This window comes from Dendrobates tinctorius, unplaced genomic scaffold (assembly GCF_039654945.1).
Source record: "Dendrobates tinctorius isolate UK_male_01 unplaced genomic scaffold, ASM3965494v1 ptg000014l, whole genome shotgun sequence".
Taxonomy (NCBI): domain Eukaryota; kingdom Metazoa; phylum Chordata; class Amphibia; order Anura; family Dendrobatidae; genus Dendrobates; species Dendrobates tinctorius.
In genome coordinates, this window is record NW_027361682.1 from 15,812,145 (window position 1) to 15,831,987 (window position 19,843).

The window sequence follows — 19,843 nt, forward strand, 5'->3', positions numbered from 1 at the left end:
TATTAAAGTCTTGTCTAATACAATTACTGTGTTATAACCTCAAGATGCAAAAGTAGAAAATAAAAACCTGAAAGGGTTTATTCACTACATGGACAATCCTTCTTCACCAATTACTATATTCCCCCAAATATAATAAAATAAGCCTGTACTGCCCTTCTGTGAGAGCACCGTTCCAGCTATGTGGGCGCCTGGTCTCCCAGATTAACCCCCCCTCCCAGAATATACCCGGGGTTAAAGTGGCCTAGGCCAGATTATACCCCGGGTATATTCTGGCCTAGGCCAAACTATACCCCGGGGTATAAATTGGCCTAGGCCAGTTTATACCCCTCTGGGCCAGAATATACCAAGGGTATATTATGGCCTAGGCCAAACTATACCCCTGGGTATAAATTGGCCTAGGCCAGTTTATACCCCTCTGGTCCACAATATACCCCGGGTATATTATGGCCTAGGCCAAACTATACCCCGCGGTATAAATTGGTCTAGGCCCAATTATACCTCTCTAGGTCAGAATATACCCCAGCTGCTCTAGATCAGATTTTTCACGCTTCTGAGAACCATCAAAAACAGGGCCCCAGGCAGCACACGGGGGGCATAGACAGCGAACTGGGTATCTTGAGGTTATAACACAGTAATTGTATTAGAGAAGACTTTAATAGATACGTTCTTTGCTTGGGACCCTGTTCGCTGTCTCTGCCTGTTAGGAACGGCGGAACGCACTAAATAAATAAATAATAAAGTGCGCTCGCCGCCCGGGGTCCACCGTGCAGAAGGTGTTAACACTGCTGCTAAATAATGTCAGACGCGCTATATGGCGGTATAACGCGCACGGGTTAAACGCCACCCGATGTGCGCTGAGCAGACATAAACATAAACGCCAAGCCTGTTAGACTCACAGGTCTCAGCAAAATTGCACGTGCGGTATCCAGTCACAGGACACGGGCCCAAGGCTGAGGTCAGTGTCCGTCTAGACCTACCATGCGTGCGGCGTCGCTACAGCGGACGCCGGTAAGTGCTGCTGACTGCAGTGCGGCGGCAAACACAGCCGCTATGCGATAGTGCCGTATGAGATGTGACACAATCGGACGCTAGTGTAGAGGTGCAGTATGCACAGTGGCCTATGGCTTGCCACTGACTGGCGCTGACACTTTCTCTAGTTTCCTATCCACATGCATAATATCAGAGGGAGGGGAATCATAATAAGTCAGTCACCAGAATCATACATCAATCACCATTCACACATCTAGCAAGTAAAGTTTATACTAGCGCATGGCCAAGCGGCCATGCGGGCCTTTTATAACAGTGCGCTGCCGGGACCTTCCAGATCTCTGAGATGGACCAATCAGATCTGGAGAAGGACCTGAGCACATGACTCCCGACCTCCAATGGGAGATCGTCTCGTGAGCATGCTCAGTAGAGCGGCAGAGGGACGTAGCCTCAGGAATGGCTTGCTGCAGAGCAGCATGTGAGGCTCTGGATTTCTGTTGTGTCGCTGCAGGAATCCGACGCCTAACATTACCCACCCCCTTCGGGGGCCCCCGCCCTCCTGAGCCTTCCAATCCAGCAAATAAAGTTTTTTGCCACGTACCACCTTGTGTCCCACAGAGGCATAGACCTCAGGCTCATCCGAAGACAAGTCTGATGCCCCGGCAGATGACTTGGAAAACCGGGACATGTGAACAGGTTTGAGAAGGGGCACGTGGAAGGCGTCAGGGATGGCGAAGTCGCCAGGAGCAGAAGTTGGAGCGGGGCGCCGATGTGTGTCGGCAAGCGTCTCCATTCTCATTTTAGAGGTTTCAGTAACATACGGGGTGCGACCCAGACTGTCACGAACCTCCATTGCCCGGTCTGCCACCGGCAAGGGATACAACAACCCAGCCGACCTGTTTAGAGAAACTGCTCCGAGCTCAAGAGGCGCATGCCTGAATGTATTTTTTAATGTCCCGAGCCCTGTGCGGCCACCAATAAGACCTTGCCAGGAGTTTTGTGGTCTGCTTGTAGCCAAAGTGACCACCCACCCTGGACGCGTGTGCCCACACGAGAACTTTGGACCGCAGGTGAGGCGGGACAAAGGTCTTGCCTGGCGGCACTGGCCCAAGGATGACCGGAGTCACGGTCTTCAGATTCCCGGTAGGGGGCGCAGAAAGATCCGCAGGCACCTCCGCAGAGGCTACTTGGACACTTCCCCCCATGCACCTTCCCAGACAGTCTTTGCTCCATCCCAGTATTCTCCCCGAGGACCACTCTATATGAGGGGAGTGGCAACGGAGCCAGGGGAGTCCGAGAGGCACTGGTCGATGCCCTTTGGCATAATGAGCAGGGACTACGTCTCGTGATGAGACAGGGAGATTGAGAACCCCAGGGGTGCTGTCTGGTGGGTAATCTGAGATGGTAAGGTAGATCCGTTAACCACCCTGACGGTCAAGGGATGAGGAAGTGGAACCAGTGGAATAGCGTGTTTTTGGGCGAAGGCAGAAGGCAAAAAATTGCCTTCTGCCCCAGAGTCCACCGTGACCTCTATCTCCCAAGTGGAAGCTCCACTGTCTAACGTCCCTCGGAATACCGGTTTGGAGGAGAAAGTTTTCATATTAGGTAGATCCCCACCAAGTACTAATGGAGGTGAACGTTTTTTCGACCGCTGAGGACACCTGTTAGCCAGATGGCCAGACTGTCGACACAGGTAACAGCATGTGGAGCCCTGTGCCGGACGCGGTTTGGGATCGGTACGAGACACATCCATGGGCTCAGGAGGTATAACTTCCGGATCAGGGGGTTCAAGTAATTCAGGGAAATCGGGGGCCAGCCTAAGCTTCTGTCTGGATTGAGTACGTTCCAGCCCGCGCTCCGTAAAACGGAGGTCAATACGGGTGGAAATAGCAATCAACTCTTCTAGGCTTACGGGAACCTCCCTGGTAGATAAAGCATCTTTGACATGCTCAGCCAACCCTCTCCAGAACACAGGGATGAGTGCTTTATCAGGCCACTCCAGCTCGGAAGCCAGTGTCCGGAAACGGACGGCGTACTGACTGACCGACAGGGATCCCTGCGTTAACGCAAGTAACTGAAGAGAGGTGTCGTGAGTGACCCGGGGCCCCAAAGAGACCTGCTTTAGTGATTTTAGAAACTGAGCAGAACGCTCCCATAGTGGCGTAGCCCATTCCAACGCCCTGCCCGACAGGAGGGAGATGATAAACCCTACCTTAGCCCACTCTGTAGGGAATCGCGCGGCCATTAACTCGAGCTGGATAGAGCACTGGCTCACGAAACCCCTACAGGTGGCGCTGTCACCAGAAAATTTATCGGGCAACAGGAGGCGGGAAATTGTCAGCGTGGGCGTGGACATGGACGCCCGGGAGACAGCCTCTGCAATTGTCTGGGCAGCGACCGCAGCAGCATCCGCAGCCAAGGTGGAACTCTCGAGGGCTGCCGAATGTACAGCTGTAGCTGCTGCTGGTCCGCCATTGTTAGCCAGACCCTGGCACTAGTATAGTGTTAGGAACGGCGGAACGCCGCTCGGGGTCCACCGTGCAGGTGTTAGCACTGCTGCTAAGTAATGGCAGACGCGCTATATGGCGGTATAACGTGCACGAGTTAAACGCCACCCGATGTGCGCTGAGCGGACTCTGTTGACTCACAGAGGCGCTGTAACATAAACATAAACGCTGAGACTGTTAGACTCACAGGTCTCAGCAAAATTGCACGCGCGGTATCCGGTCACAGGACACGGGCCCAAGGCTGAAGTCGGTGTCCGTCTAGACCTACCGTGCGTGCGGCGTCGTTACCGCGGACGCCGGTAATTGCTGCTGACTGCAGCGCGGCGGCAAACACAGCCGTATGAGACGTGACACAATCGGACACTAGTGTAGAGGTGCGGTGTGCACAGTGGCGTATGGCTTGCCACTGACTGGTGCTGACACTTTCTCTAGTTCCCTATCCACATGCGTAATATCAGAGGGAGGGGAATCATAAGTCAGTCACCAGAATCATACATCCATCACCATTCACACATCTAGCAAGTAAAGCCTATACTAGCGCATGGCCGAGCAGCCATGCGGGCCTTTTATAACCGTGCGCTGCCGGGACCTTCCAGATCTGAGATGGACCAATCAGATCTGGAGGACCTGAGCACGTGACTCCCGACCTCCAATGGGAGATTGTCTCGTGAGCATGCTCAGTAGAGCGGCAGAGGGACTTAGCCTCAGGAATGGCTTGCTGCAGAGCAGCATGTGAGGCTCTGGATTCCTGTTGTGTCGCTGCAGGAATCCGACACCTAACACTGCCCCCTGTGTGCTGCCTGGGGCCCCCATGTGCTGCCTGGGGCCCCGTGTGCTACCTGGTGCCCCTGTGTGCTGCTTGGGGCCCCTGTGTGCTGCCTGGACCCCCGTTCGCTGTCTCTGTTCCGTGTGCTGCCTGGGGCCCGTGTGCTGCCTGGGGCCCCTGTGCGCTGCCTGGGGCCCCATTTTTGATGGTTCTCAAAAGCGTGAAAAATCTGATCTACAGCAGCTGGGGTATATTCTGGCTCAGAGGGGTATAAACTGGCCTAAGCCACTCTAACCCCAGGTATATTCTGGGCGGGGGAGTTAATCTGGCCTGTTACACCAGGACTCGTATTACATTGATATGTCACATGTTCCCTGCGGCCACTAATGTATAGATTCATTCTCACTTCCTTCAGATGAAGCTGATATCTAAAAGATATGAGAACTCTGCTGCTCTCTCACCACCTCCAGATGTCTGTTACATCAGGAGTAAGTGAAAGAGAAGCGGACCAATAGTGGCTGCTGATTGGCTGCAGTGCTCATGTGACATGAGCCCCGTGATGCCAAGCGTCCAAATAGCTTGAATGGTGTCAGGACCGGAGGGGAGTATGGGCTGTTTTTATTTTACATGGGAGATGATAGTAATTGAAGTAGTGACCGTAACATGAAATTTGCAAGATAAAACACAAAATGACCACAAAAAAAGTGGCATTGGGAGTGCATAGTTTGTTTGTTTTTTTTAGAAAAGAGGAAAAGGAAAACTGCACAGTAGTGTAAAACTGTAGAATAGGTAAAGGATGATGTGCACATACCCTATGGAGTTGTGAAAATGTGGGAACACTGGATGAAGCACAAGAGAAGTGAAACACTACCCGCAGAGCTGAAAGCAATCAACTCTGAAACCGAAACCAATAGGAAACCGTGTACATGGAAAAATGCAGGATAAGTATGTGTGAAACTGAGAAGGATAAAAAATGTATATCACAAAGGTGTTATTGTATAAAAACAAACATTCCTTCCTCCAGTCAACTCTTGCCAAAGAGGCAGCTTGTGAAACTTTCAATAGAAACAGTCAGTCACTATTCCAGAATTCTCTCTAGTGGGAGCCCCTGAGGGGGACATTTACATGGAATGATACATATGTTCTTCTCCCTTTCAGATCCACTTCAGGGATTTAAGTCTGGAGCCGGTGGAAGACGTGTTCCTAAGTGAGCTCAAGATCGACTTGCAAGACTGTTCATTTACAAAGAGTAAGTAGGACTGACTAGGAAATCAGGGGACTAGGAAAGGGTGTTCCTTGTTTTTATCCCTTTCTACAAACTCCAGTAATCCGTCAAAAGACAAAAAAAAACTCCCATGGCAGATTATTGTGAAGTTGACTTATCCTTTGCACTCCAATGTTCAATGAAAGGTGGCTCAAAATGCTATCTCTTTATGTACTCCTCGGGGAGAAGCGGCAAATTGTAAAAGAAAACAAAGTAAGGCCTCATTCAGACATGCGATTTTCACAAGAAATGGGAAATATGGAGCAATTACTTTGAGCAGAGTTTGGTCTGATGGTCATCATTTTTTCTCGTATGTGGAGAGAGAAAAAAATTCTCCACCTTTTTCTTTTTGACAGTCTGTGAAAATATAACTATACTCGGATGTCATCTAAGCGTGCGGTCTGATTATTAGACGGACCCATAGACTTACATTGTCGATTTTGATCTGACCACTTTTTCATGGTCAGCGAAAAATCACAGACATGTAGAATATCTCATTTACTAGTGCTATCTGTGAGAGCCACTTGTAAGCAAAAATAAAATCTGACGTCGCAATGAGGCCTAATGCAAAAGAGAGGGACCTTTCTTTCAGCGCCTACTGGAAGTGAATTGAGCAGCAAGGTGGTGTGCTGGTAAAAGGGGAAAAAAAAACAAACTCTTTTAAATCTTCTGCCTGAGCGAGTGTGAACGAGCTGAGTGTGACCTGATCGTAAGTGCGAACTGTGGTAAGTGTGTGACTTGAGATTCAGTGACTTTGGATTCAGGGAGTTTCCAAGGGAGGTGTTACTGAATTGCTGTTATATTTTATTAATACTTTTTATTTATTTTTGCTTATCTTATTGCTTGGTGCAATCCCCATTAGGATGTGCTCCACTATTGCCAATGCCATCCAGTGCACGTCTTGCAGCATGTATGAAATCCTTGAACAGCCGGTCGAGGGTGCATACTGCTGTGCGAGATGTGAGCACGTTGTGCATTTGGAAGCCCAGATACTGGATCTAAATGTGCAGCTGGCAACACTGAGATCCGTAGACAATATGGAAAGGAGTCTTCTGCTCACTGAGCAGATGCTCAATGGGATAGATGAGGGGGGGATGCTAGGTTGGAGCTGCAGGACAATGAAGCAGCTAGCTGGGTGACAGTTAGAAGGCGGGGTAGAGGGAAGAGCACCAGGGAGGCTAGTCCTGATCTGGCACACCCCAATAAGTTTCCTAAGTTGGCAGATGAGGGGAGTGTTAGTGCAGGAGTAGCACTGCTGCAGCAAGGCATGTCCTCTGAAAGCCGGAGGAGTGTCTGCTCCAGTAAGGGGGGAAATAGGAGAGCAGGGCAGGCCAGACAGGTTCTGGTAGTGGGAGACTCAATTATTAGGGGAACAGATAGGGAATCTGTCACAAAGACAGGGATCGTCGAACGGTGTGCTGCCTACCTGGCGCTCGAGTCCGACACATCGCTGATCGGGTTGACAGATTACTGGGAGGGGCTGGTGAGGATCCAGCAGTCATGGTGCACATTGGCACAAATGACAAAGTTAGAGGTAGGTGGAAGGTCCTTAAAGATGATTTCAGGGAATTAGGCTGTAAGCTTAAAGCAAGGACCTCCAAGGTGGTATTTTCAGAAATACTTCCTGTACCACGTGCCACGCCAGAGAGGCAACGGGAGATTAGGGAGGTTAATAAGTGGCTCAGGAATTGGTGTAGGAAGGAGGGGTTTGGGTTCCTGCAGAACTGGGCCGACTTCTCAGTTGGCTACAGGTTCTACGCTAGGGACGGGCTGCACCTCAATGGGGAGGGTGCAGCTGTGCTGGGGGAGAAAATGGCTAGAAGGTTGGAGGAGTGTTTAAACTAGGGACGGGGGGGAGGGTATTCCTTTTATAGGAGGGGAAGACAGTGCAGATAGAGACCTGGGCGCAAATAATGACACTGGGGGTGGGGGTGGCATGGGGGGTGGGGTTAGAACAGTTAATAATTTAAGACAGAATAGAGGTACAGAGAGATACATAAAGTGCATGTATACTAATGCCAGAAGCCTCGCCAACAAAATGGAGGAATTGGAGTTAATGTTGTTGGAACATAATTATGACATGGTGGGGATATCTGAGACATGGCTGGACGAGAGCCACGACTGGGCGGTTAATTTACAGGGCTATAGTCTGTTCAGAAATGACCGTACAAATAAGCGAGGGGGAGGTGTGTGTTTATATGTAAAATTATCCTTAAAACCCATCCTTCGTGATAATATATATGAATCTAATGAAAATGTAGAGTCCCTGTGGGTAGAGATAAGGGGAGGGGGGAAAAATAATAAATTACTGATAGGGGTTTGTTATAAGTCTCCAAAAATAATGGAAGCAACAGAGAATATCCTCATAAAGCAAATAGATGAAACTGCGACTCAACAAGTCATTATTATGGGGGACTTCAACTACCCTGAAATACATTGGGGAACCGAAACCTGAAGTTCCAGCAAAGGTAATAGGTTTCTGACAACTATGAGAGACAATTATCTTTCACAACTGGTTCAAGACCCAACAAGAGGGGGGGCACTGCTAGACCTAATATTAACCAACAGGCCAGACCGCATATCAAATGTAAGGGTTGGGGGTCACTTGGGTAATAGTGATCACAAAATAATAAGTTTTCATGTATCCTTTAATAAGATGTGTAGTAGAGGGGTTACAAGGACACTAAACTTCAGGAAGGCAAATTTCCAACGGATGAGAGATGATCTTGGTGCAATTAACTGGGACGATATCCTGAGACATAAAAATACACAAAGAAAATGGGAGACGTTTATTAGCATCCTGAATAGGACCTGTGCACAATATATACCGTATGGGAATAAACATGCTAGAAATAGGAGGAAACCACTATGGTTAAATAGAGCTGTAAGGGGTGCAATAAGAAATAAAAATAAAGCATTTAGAGAATTAAAGCAAGTAGGTAGTGATGAGGCATTAAATAAATACAGAAAATTAAATAAATTCTGTAAAAAGCAAATCAAAACAGCAAAGATTGAGACAGAGAGACTCATTGCCAGAGAAAGTAAAAATAATCCCAAAATATTCTTTAACTACATAAATAGTAAGAAACTAAAAAATGATAGTGTTGGCACCCTTAAAAGTAGTCTGGGTGAAATGGTGGATGAGGAAAAAGCCAATATGCTAAATGACTTTTTTTCAACAGTATTTACACAAGAAAATCCCATGACGGATAACATGATCAGGGATAAAATTCTCCGTTAAATGTCACCTGCTTAACCCAGCAGGAAGTACGGCGGCGTCTAAAAATCACTAAAATTGACAAATCCCCGGGCCCGGATGGGATACACCCCCGAGTACTGCAGGAATTAAGCACAGTCATAGATAGACCATTATTTTTAATCTTTAAAGATTCCATAATAACAGGGTCTGTACCACAGGACTGGCGTATAGCAAATGTGGTGCCAATATTCAAAAAGGGGACAAAAACTGAACTTGGAAATTATAGGCCAGTAAGCTTAACCTCAACTGTGAGTAAAATCCTGGAGGGTTTTCTAAGAGATACTATACTGGAGTATCTGGAGAAAAATAACCTTATGACCCAATATCAACATGGGTTTACAAGGGACCGTTCCTGTCAGACTAATCTGATAAGCTTTTATGAAGAGGTAAGTTCAGGATTGGACCAAGGGAATGCAGTGGACATGGTGTACATGGACTTTTCAAAAGTTTTTGATATGGTGCCACACAAAAGGTTGATACATAAAATGAGAACAATGGGGATAGGGGAAAATATGTGTAGGTGGGTTAAGAGCTGGCTCAGGGATAGGAAACAAAGGGTGGTTATTAATGGAGCACACTCGGACTGGGTCACGGTTAGCAGTGGGGTACCACAGGGGTCAGTTTTGGGACCGCTTCTTTTTAACATATTAATGACCTTGTAGGGGGCATAGAGAGTAGAATTTCAATATTTGCAGATGACACTAAACTCTGCAGGGTAATCAATACAGAGGAGGACAATTTTATATTACAGGAGGATTTATGTAAACTAGAAGCTTGGGCTGATAAATGGCAAATGAGCTTTAATGGGGATAAATGTAAGGTCATGCACTTGGGTAGAACGAACAAGATGTATAATTATGTGCTTAATTGTAAAACAGTGGGCAAAACAGTCACTGAAAAAGACCTGGGTGTATGGGTGGACGACAAACTCACATTTAGCGGCCAGTGTCAGTCAGCTGCTGCAAAGGCAAATAAAATAATGGGATGCATTAAAAGAGGCATAGATGCTCATGAGGAGAACATAATTTTACCTCTATATAAGTCACTAGTGCGACCACACTTAGAATACTGTGTACAGTTCTGGTCTCCGGTGTATAAGAAAGACATAGCTGAACTGGAGCGGGTGCAGAGAAGAGCGACCAAAGTTATTAGGGAACTAGGGGGTCTGCAATACCAAGACAGGTTATTACACTTGGGGTTATTTAGTTTGGAGAATCGAAGGCTTAGGGGTGATCTTATTACAATGTATAAATATATGCGGGGACAATACCAAGACCTTTCTAATGATCTTTTTACTCTTAGACCTGTGACGGGGACAAGGGGGCATCCTCTACGTCTGGAGGAAAGAAGGTTTAAGCATACTCACTGACAGCGGATTCTTTACTGTAAGAGCAGTGAGACTATGGAACTCTCTGCCATATGATTTGTAATGAGTGATTCCCTATTAAAATTAAGAAGGGACTGGATGCCTTTCTTGAAAAGTATAATATTACAGGGTATATACACTAGTTTCCTTAATATTGCGTGGATCCAGGGAGCTAGTCTGATTGCCGTATGTGGAGTCGGGAAGGAATTTTTTTCCCCAATGTGAAGCTTACTGTTTGCCACATGGGTTTCTTTTGCCTTCCTCTGGATCAACATGTTAGGGCAAGTTAGGATAGGATATGGGTTGAACTAGATGGACTTAAAGTCTCCCTTCAACCTTAATAACTATGTTAGTATGTTACTGCAAAAGATAGGAACCTTTCTTGCAGTGCTGTTGTGGCCAGTTCTTTAAGGCTACGTTCCAATGATGAGCTTTTGGTGAGTTTTTACCTATTAAGTAAATTAGGTTGTGTTTTTGATGCTACAAAGACACGCAAAAACTCATGGTGGACACACAAAATAAAATTTCACTTGCTGATAGGCGGGGATCTGACCTCTGGGACCCCCGTTGACTCAAAGCATAGGGATCTGAAATTTCCCATCAGCCTACATAATGGCAGAAACTTAACCGATCCCAATATTATTTGTGAGTTCTATTGGGCGCCATCGGCGTTTGTCATGACACAGACCTGTGTCTACTCTCAAACAAAATAAAGAAAGAATAGGTTAAAAGGTTAGAGAGCCTTCAAATATGTTCACATTTTTAAGATGGTCTGGGGTCTGCCATTTTTAGGAAGTCTGAACTGGATGATTGTAAATATTAAAGGTCTGATCAGGTCTGATTTTCTTAGGGGTGTGTGGGAATATACAAAGCAGGGTCCACAACTGGGTTCATCAGGGCTTTGGTGTGGTTTCCATCGTAATGATGAGAGGAATAACACTATATGTTGCATTATTCTTCCTGCCAAGAACTTTTCATACAAGCTCCATCAGAGGGCACTTACCGAGATAACACTTTAATACAACAAATTTTTATTTTTTTGTTCAGTGAACACAATAACCAGAAAGAAGACGGTGGTGGATTCTCGATGCGCAGGGATCCAAGTGCATTATCAAAAGGTATCCAAAAAATAGGGCTGGGGAAAACATTTGAATATACAGGTGCAAAATATGTGAAAATATGATACATTTCTTAATGTTCCAGGCTTTAGCCAGTAACAGAGAGAAGGAAGGATCACTTGTGATAAAAACATGTGGGGCAATTATTAAAACAATACCAAGTAATGAAACGGATGGTGAGTACAGTTACTGTTTTACCAGTAGGGGGCATACACAGATATGCAAAGATCTCATTACCCTCACTTTATTTTACAGATCTTGTGTGTTTGAATGTCTACATTGATGAAATAGGGAAATCGTCATTATCATCCGGGCGCTCTGCATTAGTGAGTTTAGCTCTAGCATAAAAATTTAAAAATTCCCCCATGATAGTGTCATAGACTGAGCCTGATAATGACATGGTTTTTTTCTTTACTTTTCAAGCTTAATGGACTAAAGGCATCAAACATCCAAATGAGGAGTCTGGATCTTAGGACACTGAGTCTACAGCTGGACAAAGACAGCCGAAGGGTATACAATAATGTGTCCTGGTGGGTTTTAATGAAACATCTATAATACTGCCCCCTATGTACAGGAATATAACTACTAGAATACTGCCCCTATGTTATAGAATAAAACTACTATAATACTGCCCTTATGTACAAGAATGTAAATACTATAATACCGTCCCCTATGTACTGTACAAGAATATAACTACTATAATACTGTCCTTATGTACAAGAATATAACTACTATAATACTGTCCCTATGTACAAGAATATAACTACTATAATACTGCTCCTATGTACAAGAATATAACTACTATAATACTGTTCCCTATGTACACGAATATAACTACTATAATACAATACAACTCCTATGTAGAAGAATATAACTACTATAATACTGTCCCTATGTACAAGAATATATCTACTATAATACTGCCCCTATGTACAAGAATATAACTACTATAATACTGCCCCTATGTACAAGAATATAACTACTATAATACTGCACCTATGTACAAGAATATAACTACTATAATACTGCTCCATGTACAAGAATATAATTACTATAATATTGCCCCCTATGTACAAGAATATAACTACTATAATACTTCCCCTATGTACAAGAATATAACTACTATAATACTGCCACCTATGTACAAGAATATACATACTATAATACTGCCCTCTATGTACATGAATATAACTACTATAATACTGTTTCTATGTATAAGAATATAACTACTATAATACTGCCACCTATGTACAAGAATATACATACTATAATACTGCCCTCTATGTACATGAATATAACTACTATAATACTGTTTCAATGTACAAGAATATAACTACTATAATACTGTTTCTATGTACAAGAATATAACTACTAGAATACTGCCCCTATGTCCAAGAATATACCTACTATAACACTGTCCCCATGTACAAGAATACATCTACTATAATACTGCTCACTATGTAACCAGAATATAACTACTATAATACTGCCCCCTATATACAAGAATATATTTACTATATTACTGCCCCTATGTACAAGAATATAACTACTATAATACTGCTCCATGTACAAGATTATAACTACTATAATACTGCCCCTATGTACAAGAATATAACTACTATAATACTGCCCCTATGTACAAGAATATAACTACTATAATACTGCTCCCCATGTACAAGAATATAACTGCTATAATACTGGCCCCTATGTACAAGAATATAACTACTATAATACTGCCCCTATGTACAAGAATATAACTACTATAATACTGCCACTAATGTACAAGAATATAACTACTATAATACTGCCCCCTATGTACAAGAATATAACTACTATAATACTGTTTCTATATATAAGAATATAACTAATATAATACCACCCTCTATGTACATCAATATGTATTATAACTCTGCGTTTATATGAACAACTTTTATACAATGTGAGACATACATTATAAAGAATAATAGTTTAGGCCTCTAAATTAGGAAACGTTTTAACATTAAATTTCTTTTTGCAGTTTTGAAGTTTATCCCTGCCAGGAGCCTGGATACAGCCTACAGAAAATAAGGGCATCACGAGTTCACGGCGAGGGTAAAGAAGACTGTGGACTAAGCCGCTATATGACAAAATCGCTCCTCCTGCCCATTAACACATTTGCAGGAATCATTCAGTGACTGCATGGACCCTGTATGAACTGTGACCAACACACTAACGTGTTACGGAGCGGTTTTTTTTATGATCACAACATGCATACACTGGAAACAAATTCATATTCGCTATCTATATATCCGAGTTTGCCAATTAAGGAGGGGACTACAGTTCCCAGCATTATCTGCCACAGGTAGAAGTGCTCCGAGGTGCCTGTTCCTACTGCACATAGACCCTGGATGGTTTTATTCTTGGGATGATCAAAATTATTTCTGCTGTTTATACAGGGAAAGGCGATTATATACTGTACATTTATTTATTAAAGTTACTTTACCAATTAAACTTACAATGAGGGCTGTTAAGTGAGTGGTGGGGGGTAGTTAGTCCTAAAGACTAAAGTCATGGCGCCCCCTAGTGTCACAATTTCTGTATTTAAACCAGACTTCTAAATATGTGTTAAAAAGGCCTCATTGAAACGCCATTTTTGCCTGCTGTGATACATATCTGACATCTGCCTACAACAGTAACCATTGCTTGACTATTTAGATGCTGCTGTCAGTCACTGATCACCAGAGTGCCCCATCATGGCAGCGGAGGGGATGCTGAAAGACACCAGTCGCCATTACCTTGATGCTCTCTGCTTTAAGAGATGATATTTTACTATATACTACAAAACTGTGGTATTACGGTATACAGCATAAGAGATCAAACGATAAAAAAAATTAGGTAAAAATAAAACCAAAATATTTTTAAAAATATATAAAAGTTGAAATCATCTCCGTTTTTTACCAGTAGAAAAAAAAAAATAATGAACATAATTAATGTCACCATTTCTATAAAAGTCCAGGCTACAAAAATATTAAATTATTTAAAACTTGTCATGAAGAAAAAAAAAATACAACACGCAAAATTTGTGTATTTTTATAGTCATTGACGTTCCCATGAAAAATGCAATAAAAAGTAATCAACACGTTGTATGTATCCAGAAATGGTATCAGCGCTGCACAATGAAAAAAAAAAAACACAGCTCAATTGACGGGAAATGAAAACTTAACGGGCCTCAAAAAATGCTGACACAATTTTTTCTTTAGCAAATTTTATACTTTTTTTTCCACTAATAAAATAATGAATATACTGTAATTACAAATTCAGGATCACTGTAATCGTACTGAGAATTATGCTACCAGGGTTTTTTCTGCATGAGAATCTGTGGAAATCCAGTATTTCAGTGCTATTTTTTCTTGTTGCATTTTTTTGGGCGGTCTATCTTGCTCCTGTGACTTCACTTCTTCCTTTAGGGTATGTGCACACGCTGCGGATTCCGCTGCGTTTCCGCAGCGGTTTTGGCCGCTGCGGACCCGCAGCAGTTTTAGCTGCGGTGTACAGTACCATTCAAATGAATGGTAAAAAAAAAACGCTGTGTAGACGTTGCGGAAAAATCCGCGCGGATTTGCTGCGGTTTTGAAACCACAGAAAGAAGTGACATGTCAATTCTTTCTGCGGAATCCGCAGCGGGTTCCTATCTCCACCATTGTGGAGATGGTGAATCCGCAGGACCAATCCGCAGTCAAAACCGCAGGTAATCCGCAGGTCTTTTGACCTGCGGTTTATCTGCGGTTTTTGCAAAATCCGTGCGGATTAATCCGCAGCGGATTCCGCGGCGTCTGCACAAACCCTTAGAAAGTGAGCCTGCCTTTTCCGTGTGAAAAAGCAACATACATTTTTTTTTTTGCTGCTTCTGCATTCCGCTTTGCTTTTCGGCACAAAAAAAACGCAGAAAAAATATACATCAAAAAGTGTTAGATGTTGATTTTTTTTCCCCCAGGGGTTATCGATCTTTGCTGCATTTTTTGACACCTTTTGGGCCAAGCAATTTTTCATGATTGCGCTCTTTCGTTTTTTCTTCCCCTTCTTGCAGGAACCATAGCTTTTTTATGTCTTTGCTGACACGGCTGTATGAATAGTTGTTTTTTGACGGCTGAGTTACAGTTGGCTTCCCATATATATAATGCACTGAAAAATCCAAGTGGTGTAAAATTGCACTTCTGCCATTGTTTATGTAGGAGGGGATGTTGTTTTATCATTGTTCATTGTGCTGTAAAAATGACCTAGAAACATGATTCTCCAGGTCAGAACGATTACAGTGATACCAATTTTTTTTTTTTTTTTACATTTAGTCTTTAAAAAAATTCAGAACATTTAAAAAAAAAAAATGGTATGTGTCTCCATATTCCAACACCTTATGTTTTTATTTTTACAGTGATGGAGCTGGGTGAGGGCTTGTTATTTTTCGGTCAACTTCACATTTTCATTGATACTATTTTGGGGTGCACACGTTTCGATCACTTTTGGTACATTTTTTAGGGGAATAGTGAAAAGTTAAAAACGTCAAGTTCGAAATTTCAATTTTTTTCCTGTTTTGATGTTAATTGTACGGGATAAATGGGATAAATGTTTTTTTATATTTCATTAATTTGGGCAATTATGCATATGGCAAAACCAAAATGGAAATTTTTGGTTACGTTTGGGGAATTATATGTACTGTATATACCGTATATAATCGAGTATGAGCCGACGCAAGTATAAGACGAGGCACCTAATTTTGCCACGAAAAACTGGGTAAGCTCATCCCTATCGTGGTATGCATGGCTTCCCCATCCCTGTCCTGGTATGCATGGCTCCTTATTCACATCCTTGTATACATGGTTCCCACAAAAAACAAACAAAAAAACACATCCTACATACCTTCCTGCGCGCCCTCGCAGCATCTCATTCATTTCGGCACCAGCAGCACTTCCTGCAGAGCGATCACATGGCTCCCCTCATTAATGTAATGAATATTCATTCCACGCCTTTGGGAGTGGTGAGGCGTGAATATTCAATATAAAGATATGGGCTCACTTCCTTTTGGAAGTGCATTGAGCAGCAAGGTGGTGTGCTGGTAAAAGGGGAAAAAGAAAAAAAAAATTCTTTTAAATCTTCTGCCTGAGCGAGTGTGAACGAGCTGAGTGTGACCTGAGCGTAAGTGCGAACTGTGGTAAGTGTGTGACTTGAGATTCAGTGAAGAGGTGTTTGGAAAACCTATAACAAATACCTGTGTGAGTTGCTGAATTGTAGGTTGCTGAGTGCTTTCTACCTGTACAGTTTTTGGGGGGCTTGGGGGCTTGTTTAACCTATTTTTTTTTTTCTCTCTAATCTTTAATCTCTTATTTTACTATCTGTGTTTTTAAGGGTTAACTATATTGCATTTAAATCTTGAGGTGTAACTATATTCACAAGGGGTTAATTAAGGGTGGGAGTTCATACAGTAATTAAGGGTTTATAAGGGGCAGCTGGTTGGGGCTTAACTCCTTTTGGAAGTGCATTGAGCAGCAAGGTGGTGTGCTGGTAAAAGGGGGAAAAGAAAAAAAAAAATCTTTTAAATCTTCTGCCTGAGCGAATGTGAACGAGCTGAGTGTGACCTGAGCGTAAGTGCGAACTGTGGTAAGTGTTTGACTTGAGATTCAGTGACTTTGGATTCAGGGAGTTTCCAAGGGAGGTATTACTGAATTACTGTTATATTTTATTAATACTTTTTATTTTATTTTTACTTATCTTTCCTGTCTGGTGCAATCCCCATTAGGATGTGCTCCACTATTGCCAATGCCATCCAGTGCACGTCTTGCCGCATGTATGAAATCCTTGAACAGCTGGTCGAGGGTGCATACTGCTGTGCGAGATGTGAGCACGTTGTGCATTTGGAAGCCCAAATACTGGATCTAAATGTGCAGCTGGCAACACTGAGATCCATAGACAATATGGAAAGGAGTCTTCTGCTCACTGAGCAGACGCTCAATGGGATAGACGAGGGGGGGGATGCTAGGTTGGAGCTGCAGGACAATGAAGCAGCTAGCTGGGTGACAGTTAGAAGGCGGGGTAGAGGGAAGAGCACCAGGGAGGCTAGTCCTGATCTGGCACACCCCAATAAGTTTGCTAAGTTGGCAGATGAGGGGAGTGTTAGTGGAGGAGTAGCACTGCTGCAGCAAGGCATGTCCTCTGAAAGCCGGAGGAGTGTCTGCTCCAGCAAGGGGGGAAATAGGAGAGCAGGGCAGGCCAGACAGGTTCTTGTAGTTGGAGACTCAATTATTAGGGGAACAGATAGGGCAATCTGTCACAAAGACAGGGATCGTCGAACGGTGTGCTGCCTACCTGGCGCTCGAGTCCGACACATCGCTGATCGGGTTGACAGATTACTGGTGAGGATCCAGCTGTCATGGTGCACATTGGCACAAATGACAAAGTTAGAGGTAGGTGGAAGGTCCTTAAAGATGATTTCAGGGAATTAGGCTGTAAGCTTAAAGCAAGGACCTCCAAGGTGGTATTTTCGGAAATACTTCCTGTACCACGTGCCACGCTAGAGAGACAACGCGAGATTAGGGAGGTTAATAAGTGGCTCAGGAATTGGTGTAGGAAGGAGGGGTTTGGGTTCCTGCAGAACTGGGCCGACTTCTCAGTTGGCTATAGGCTCTACGCTAGGGATGGGCTGCACCTCAATGGGGAGGGTGCAGCTGTGCTGGGGGAGAAAATGGCTAGAAGGTTGGAGGAGTGTTTAAACTAGGGACGGGGGGGAGGGTATTCCTTTTATAGGAGGGGAAGACAGTGCAGATAGAGACCTGGGCACAAATAATGAGATTGGGGGTGGGGGTGGCATGGGGGGTGGGGTTAGAATAGTTAATAATTTAAGAAAGAATAGAGGTACAGAAAGATACATAAAGTGCATGTATACTAATGCCAGAAGCCTCGCCAACAAGATGGAGGAACTGGAGTTAATGTTGTTGGAGCATAATTATGACATGGTGGGGATATCTGAGACATGGCTGGACGAGAGCCATGACTGGGCGGTTAATTTACAGGGCTATAGTCTGTTCAGAAATGACCGTACTAATAAACGATGGGGAGGCATGTGTTTATATGTAAAATCATCCTTAAAACCCATCCTTCGTGATAATATATATGAATCTCATGAAAATGTAGAGTCCCTGTGGGTAGAGATAAGGGGAGGGGGGAAAAATAATAAATTACTGATAGGGGTTTGTTATAAGTCTCCAAAAATAATGGAAGCCTCAGAGAATATCCTCATAAAGCAAATAGATGAAGCAGCGACTCAAGGAGAAGTCATTATTATGGGGGACTTCAACTACCCTGAAATACATTGGGGAACAGAAACCTGCAGTTCCAGCAAAGGTAATAGGTTTTTGACAACTATGAGAGACAATTACCTTTCACAACTGGTTCAGGACCCAACAAGAGGGGGGGCACTGCTAGACCTAATATTAACCAACAGGCCAGACCGCATATCAAATGTAAGGGTTGGGGGTCACTTGGGTAATAGTGATCACAAATTAATAAGTTTTCATGTATCCTTTAATAAGATGTGTAGTAGAGGGGTTACAAGGACACTAAACTTCAGGAAAGCTAATTTCCAACGGATGAGAGATGATCTTGGTGCAATTAACTGGGACGATATCCTGAGGCATAAAAATACACAAAGAAAATGGGAGACGTTTATTAACATTCTGAATAGGACCTGTGCACAATATATACCATATGGGAATAAACATGCGAGAAATAGGAGGAAACCACTATGGCTAAATAGTGCTGTAAGGGATGCAATAAGAGATAAAAATAAAGCATTTAGAGAATTAAAGCAAGTAGGTAGTGATGAGGCATTAAATAAATACAGAAAATTAAATAAATTCTGTAAAAAGCAAATCAAGACAGCAAAGATTGAGACAGAGAGACTCATTGCCAGAGAAAGTAAAACTAATCCCAAAATATTCTTTAACTACATAAATAGTAAGAAGCTAAAAAATGATAATGTTGGCCCCCTTAAAAATAGTCTGGGTGAAATGGTGGAGGAGCATGAGGAAAAAGCCAATATGCTAAATGACTTTTTTTCAACAGTGTTTACACAAGAAAATCCCATGACGGATAACATGATCAGGGATAAAATTCTCCATTAAATGTCACCTGCTTAACCCAGCAGGAAGTATGGCGGCGTCTAAAAATCACTAAAATTGACAAATCCCCGGGCCCGGATGGGATACACCCCTGAGTACTGCAGGAATTAAGCACAGTCATAGATAGACCATTATTTTTAATCTTTAAAGATTCCATAATAACAGGGTCTGTACCACAGGACTGGCGTATAGCAAATGTGGTGCCAATATTCAAAAAGGGGACAAAAACTGAACTTGGAAATTATAGGCCAGTGAGTTTAACCTCAACTGTGGGTAAAATCCTGGAGGGTTTTCTAAGAGATACTATACTGGAGTATCTGGAGAAGAATAAACTTATGACCCAATATCAACATGGGTTTACAAGGGACCGTTCCTGTCAGACTAATCTGATAAGCTTTTATGAAGAGGTAAGTTCCGGACAGGACCAAG

At 43.4% G+C, this 19,843-nt stretch overlaps 1 protein-coding gene across 7 annotated transcripts in view; it reads left to right on the forward strand.

The window, feature by feature from the left end:
• The window catches only part of PIK3R6 (phosphoinositide-3-kinase regulatory subunit 6), a 94,411-nt gene extending 80,654 nt beyond the window's left edge, over positions 1 to 13,757 (forward strand). For all 7 annotated transcript variants that reach the window (XM_073559677.1, XM_073559679.1, XM_073559674.1 and 4 more), the window contains 6 exons: positions 5,419 to 5,509; positions 11,197 to 11,267; positions 11,353 to 11,443; positions 11,523 to 11,593; positions 11,691 to 11,797; positions 13,285 to 13,757. In XM_073559677.1, the coding sequence (XP_073415778.1) occupies positions 5,419 to 5,509; positions 11,197 to 11,267; positions 11,353 to 11,443; positions 11,523 to 11,593; positions 11,691 to 11,797; positions 13,285 to 13,441 (588 nt within the window). In that variant the 3' untranslated portion in view covers positions 13,442 to 13,757. The remainder of the gene's footprint in view (positions 1 to 5,418; positions 5,510 to 11,196; positions 11,268 to 11,352; positions 11,444 to 11,522; positions 11,594 to 11,690; positions 11,798 to 13,284) is intronic.
• The last annotated feature ends 6,086 nt before the right edge of the window (positions 13,758 to 19,843 follow it).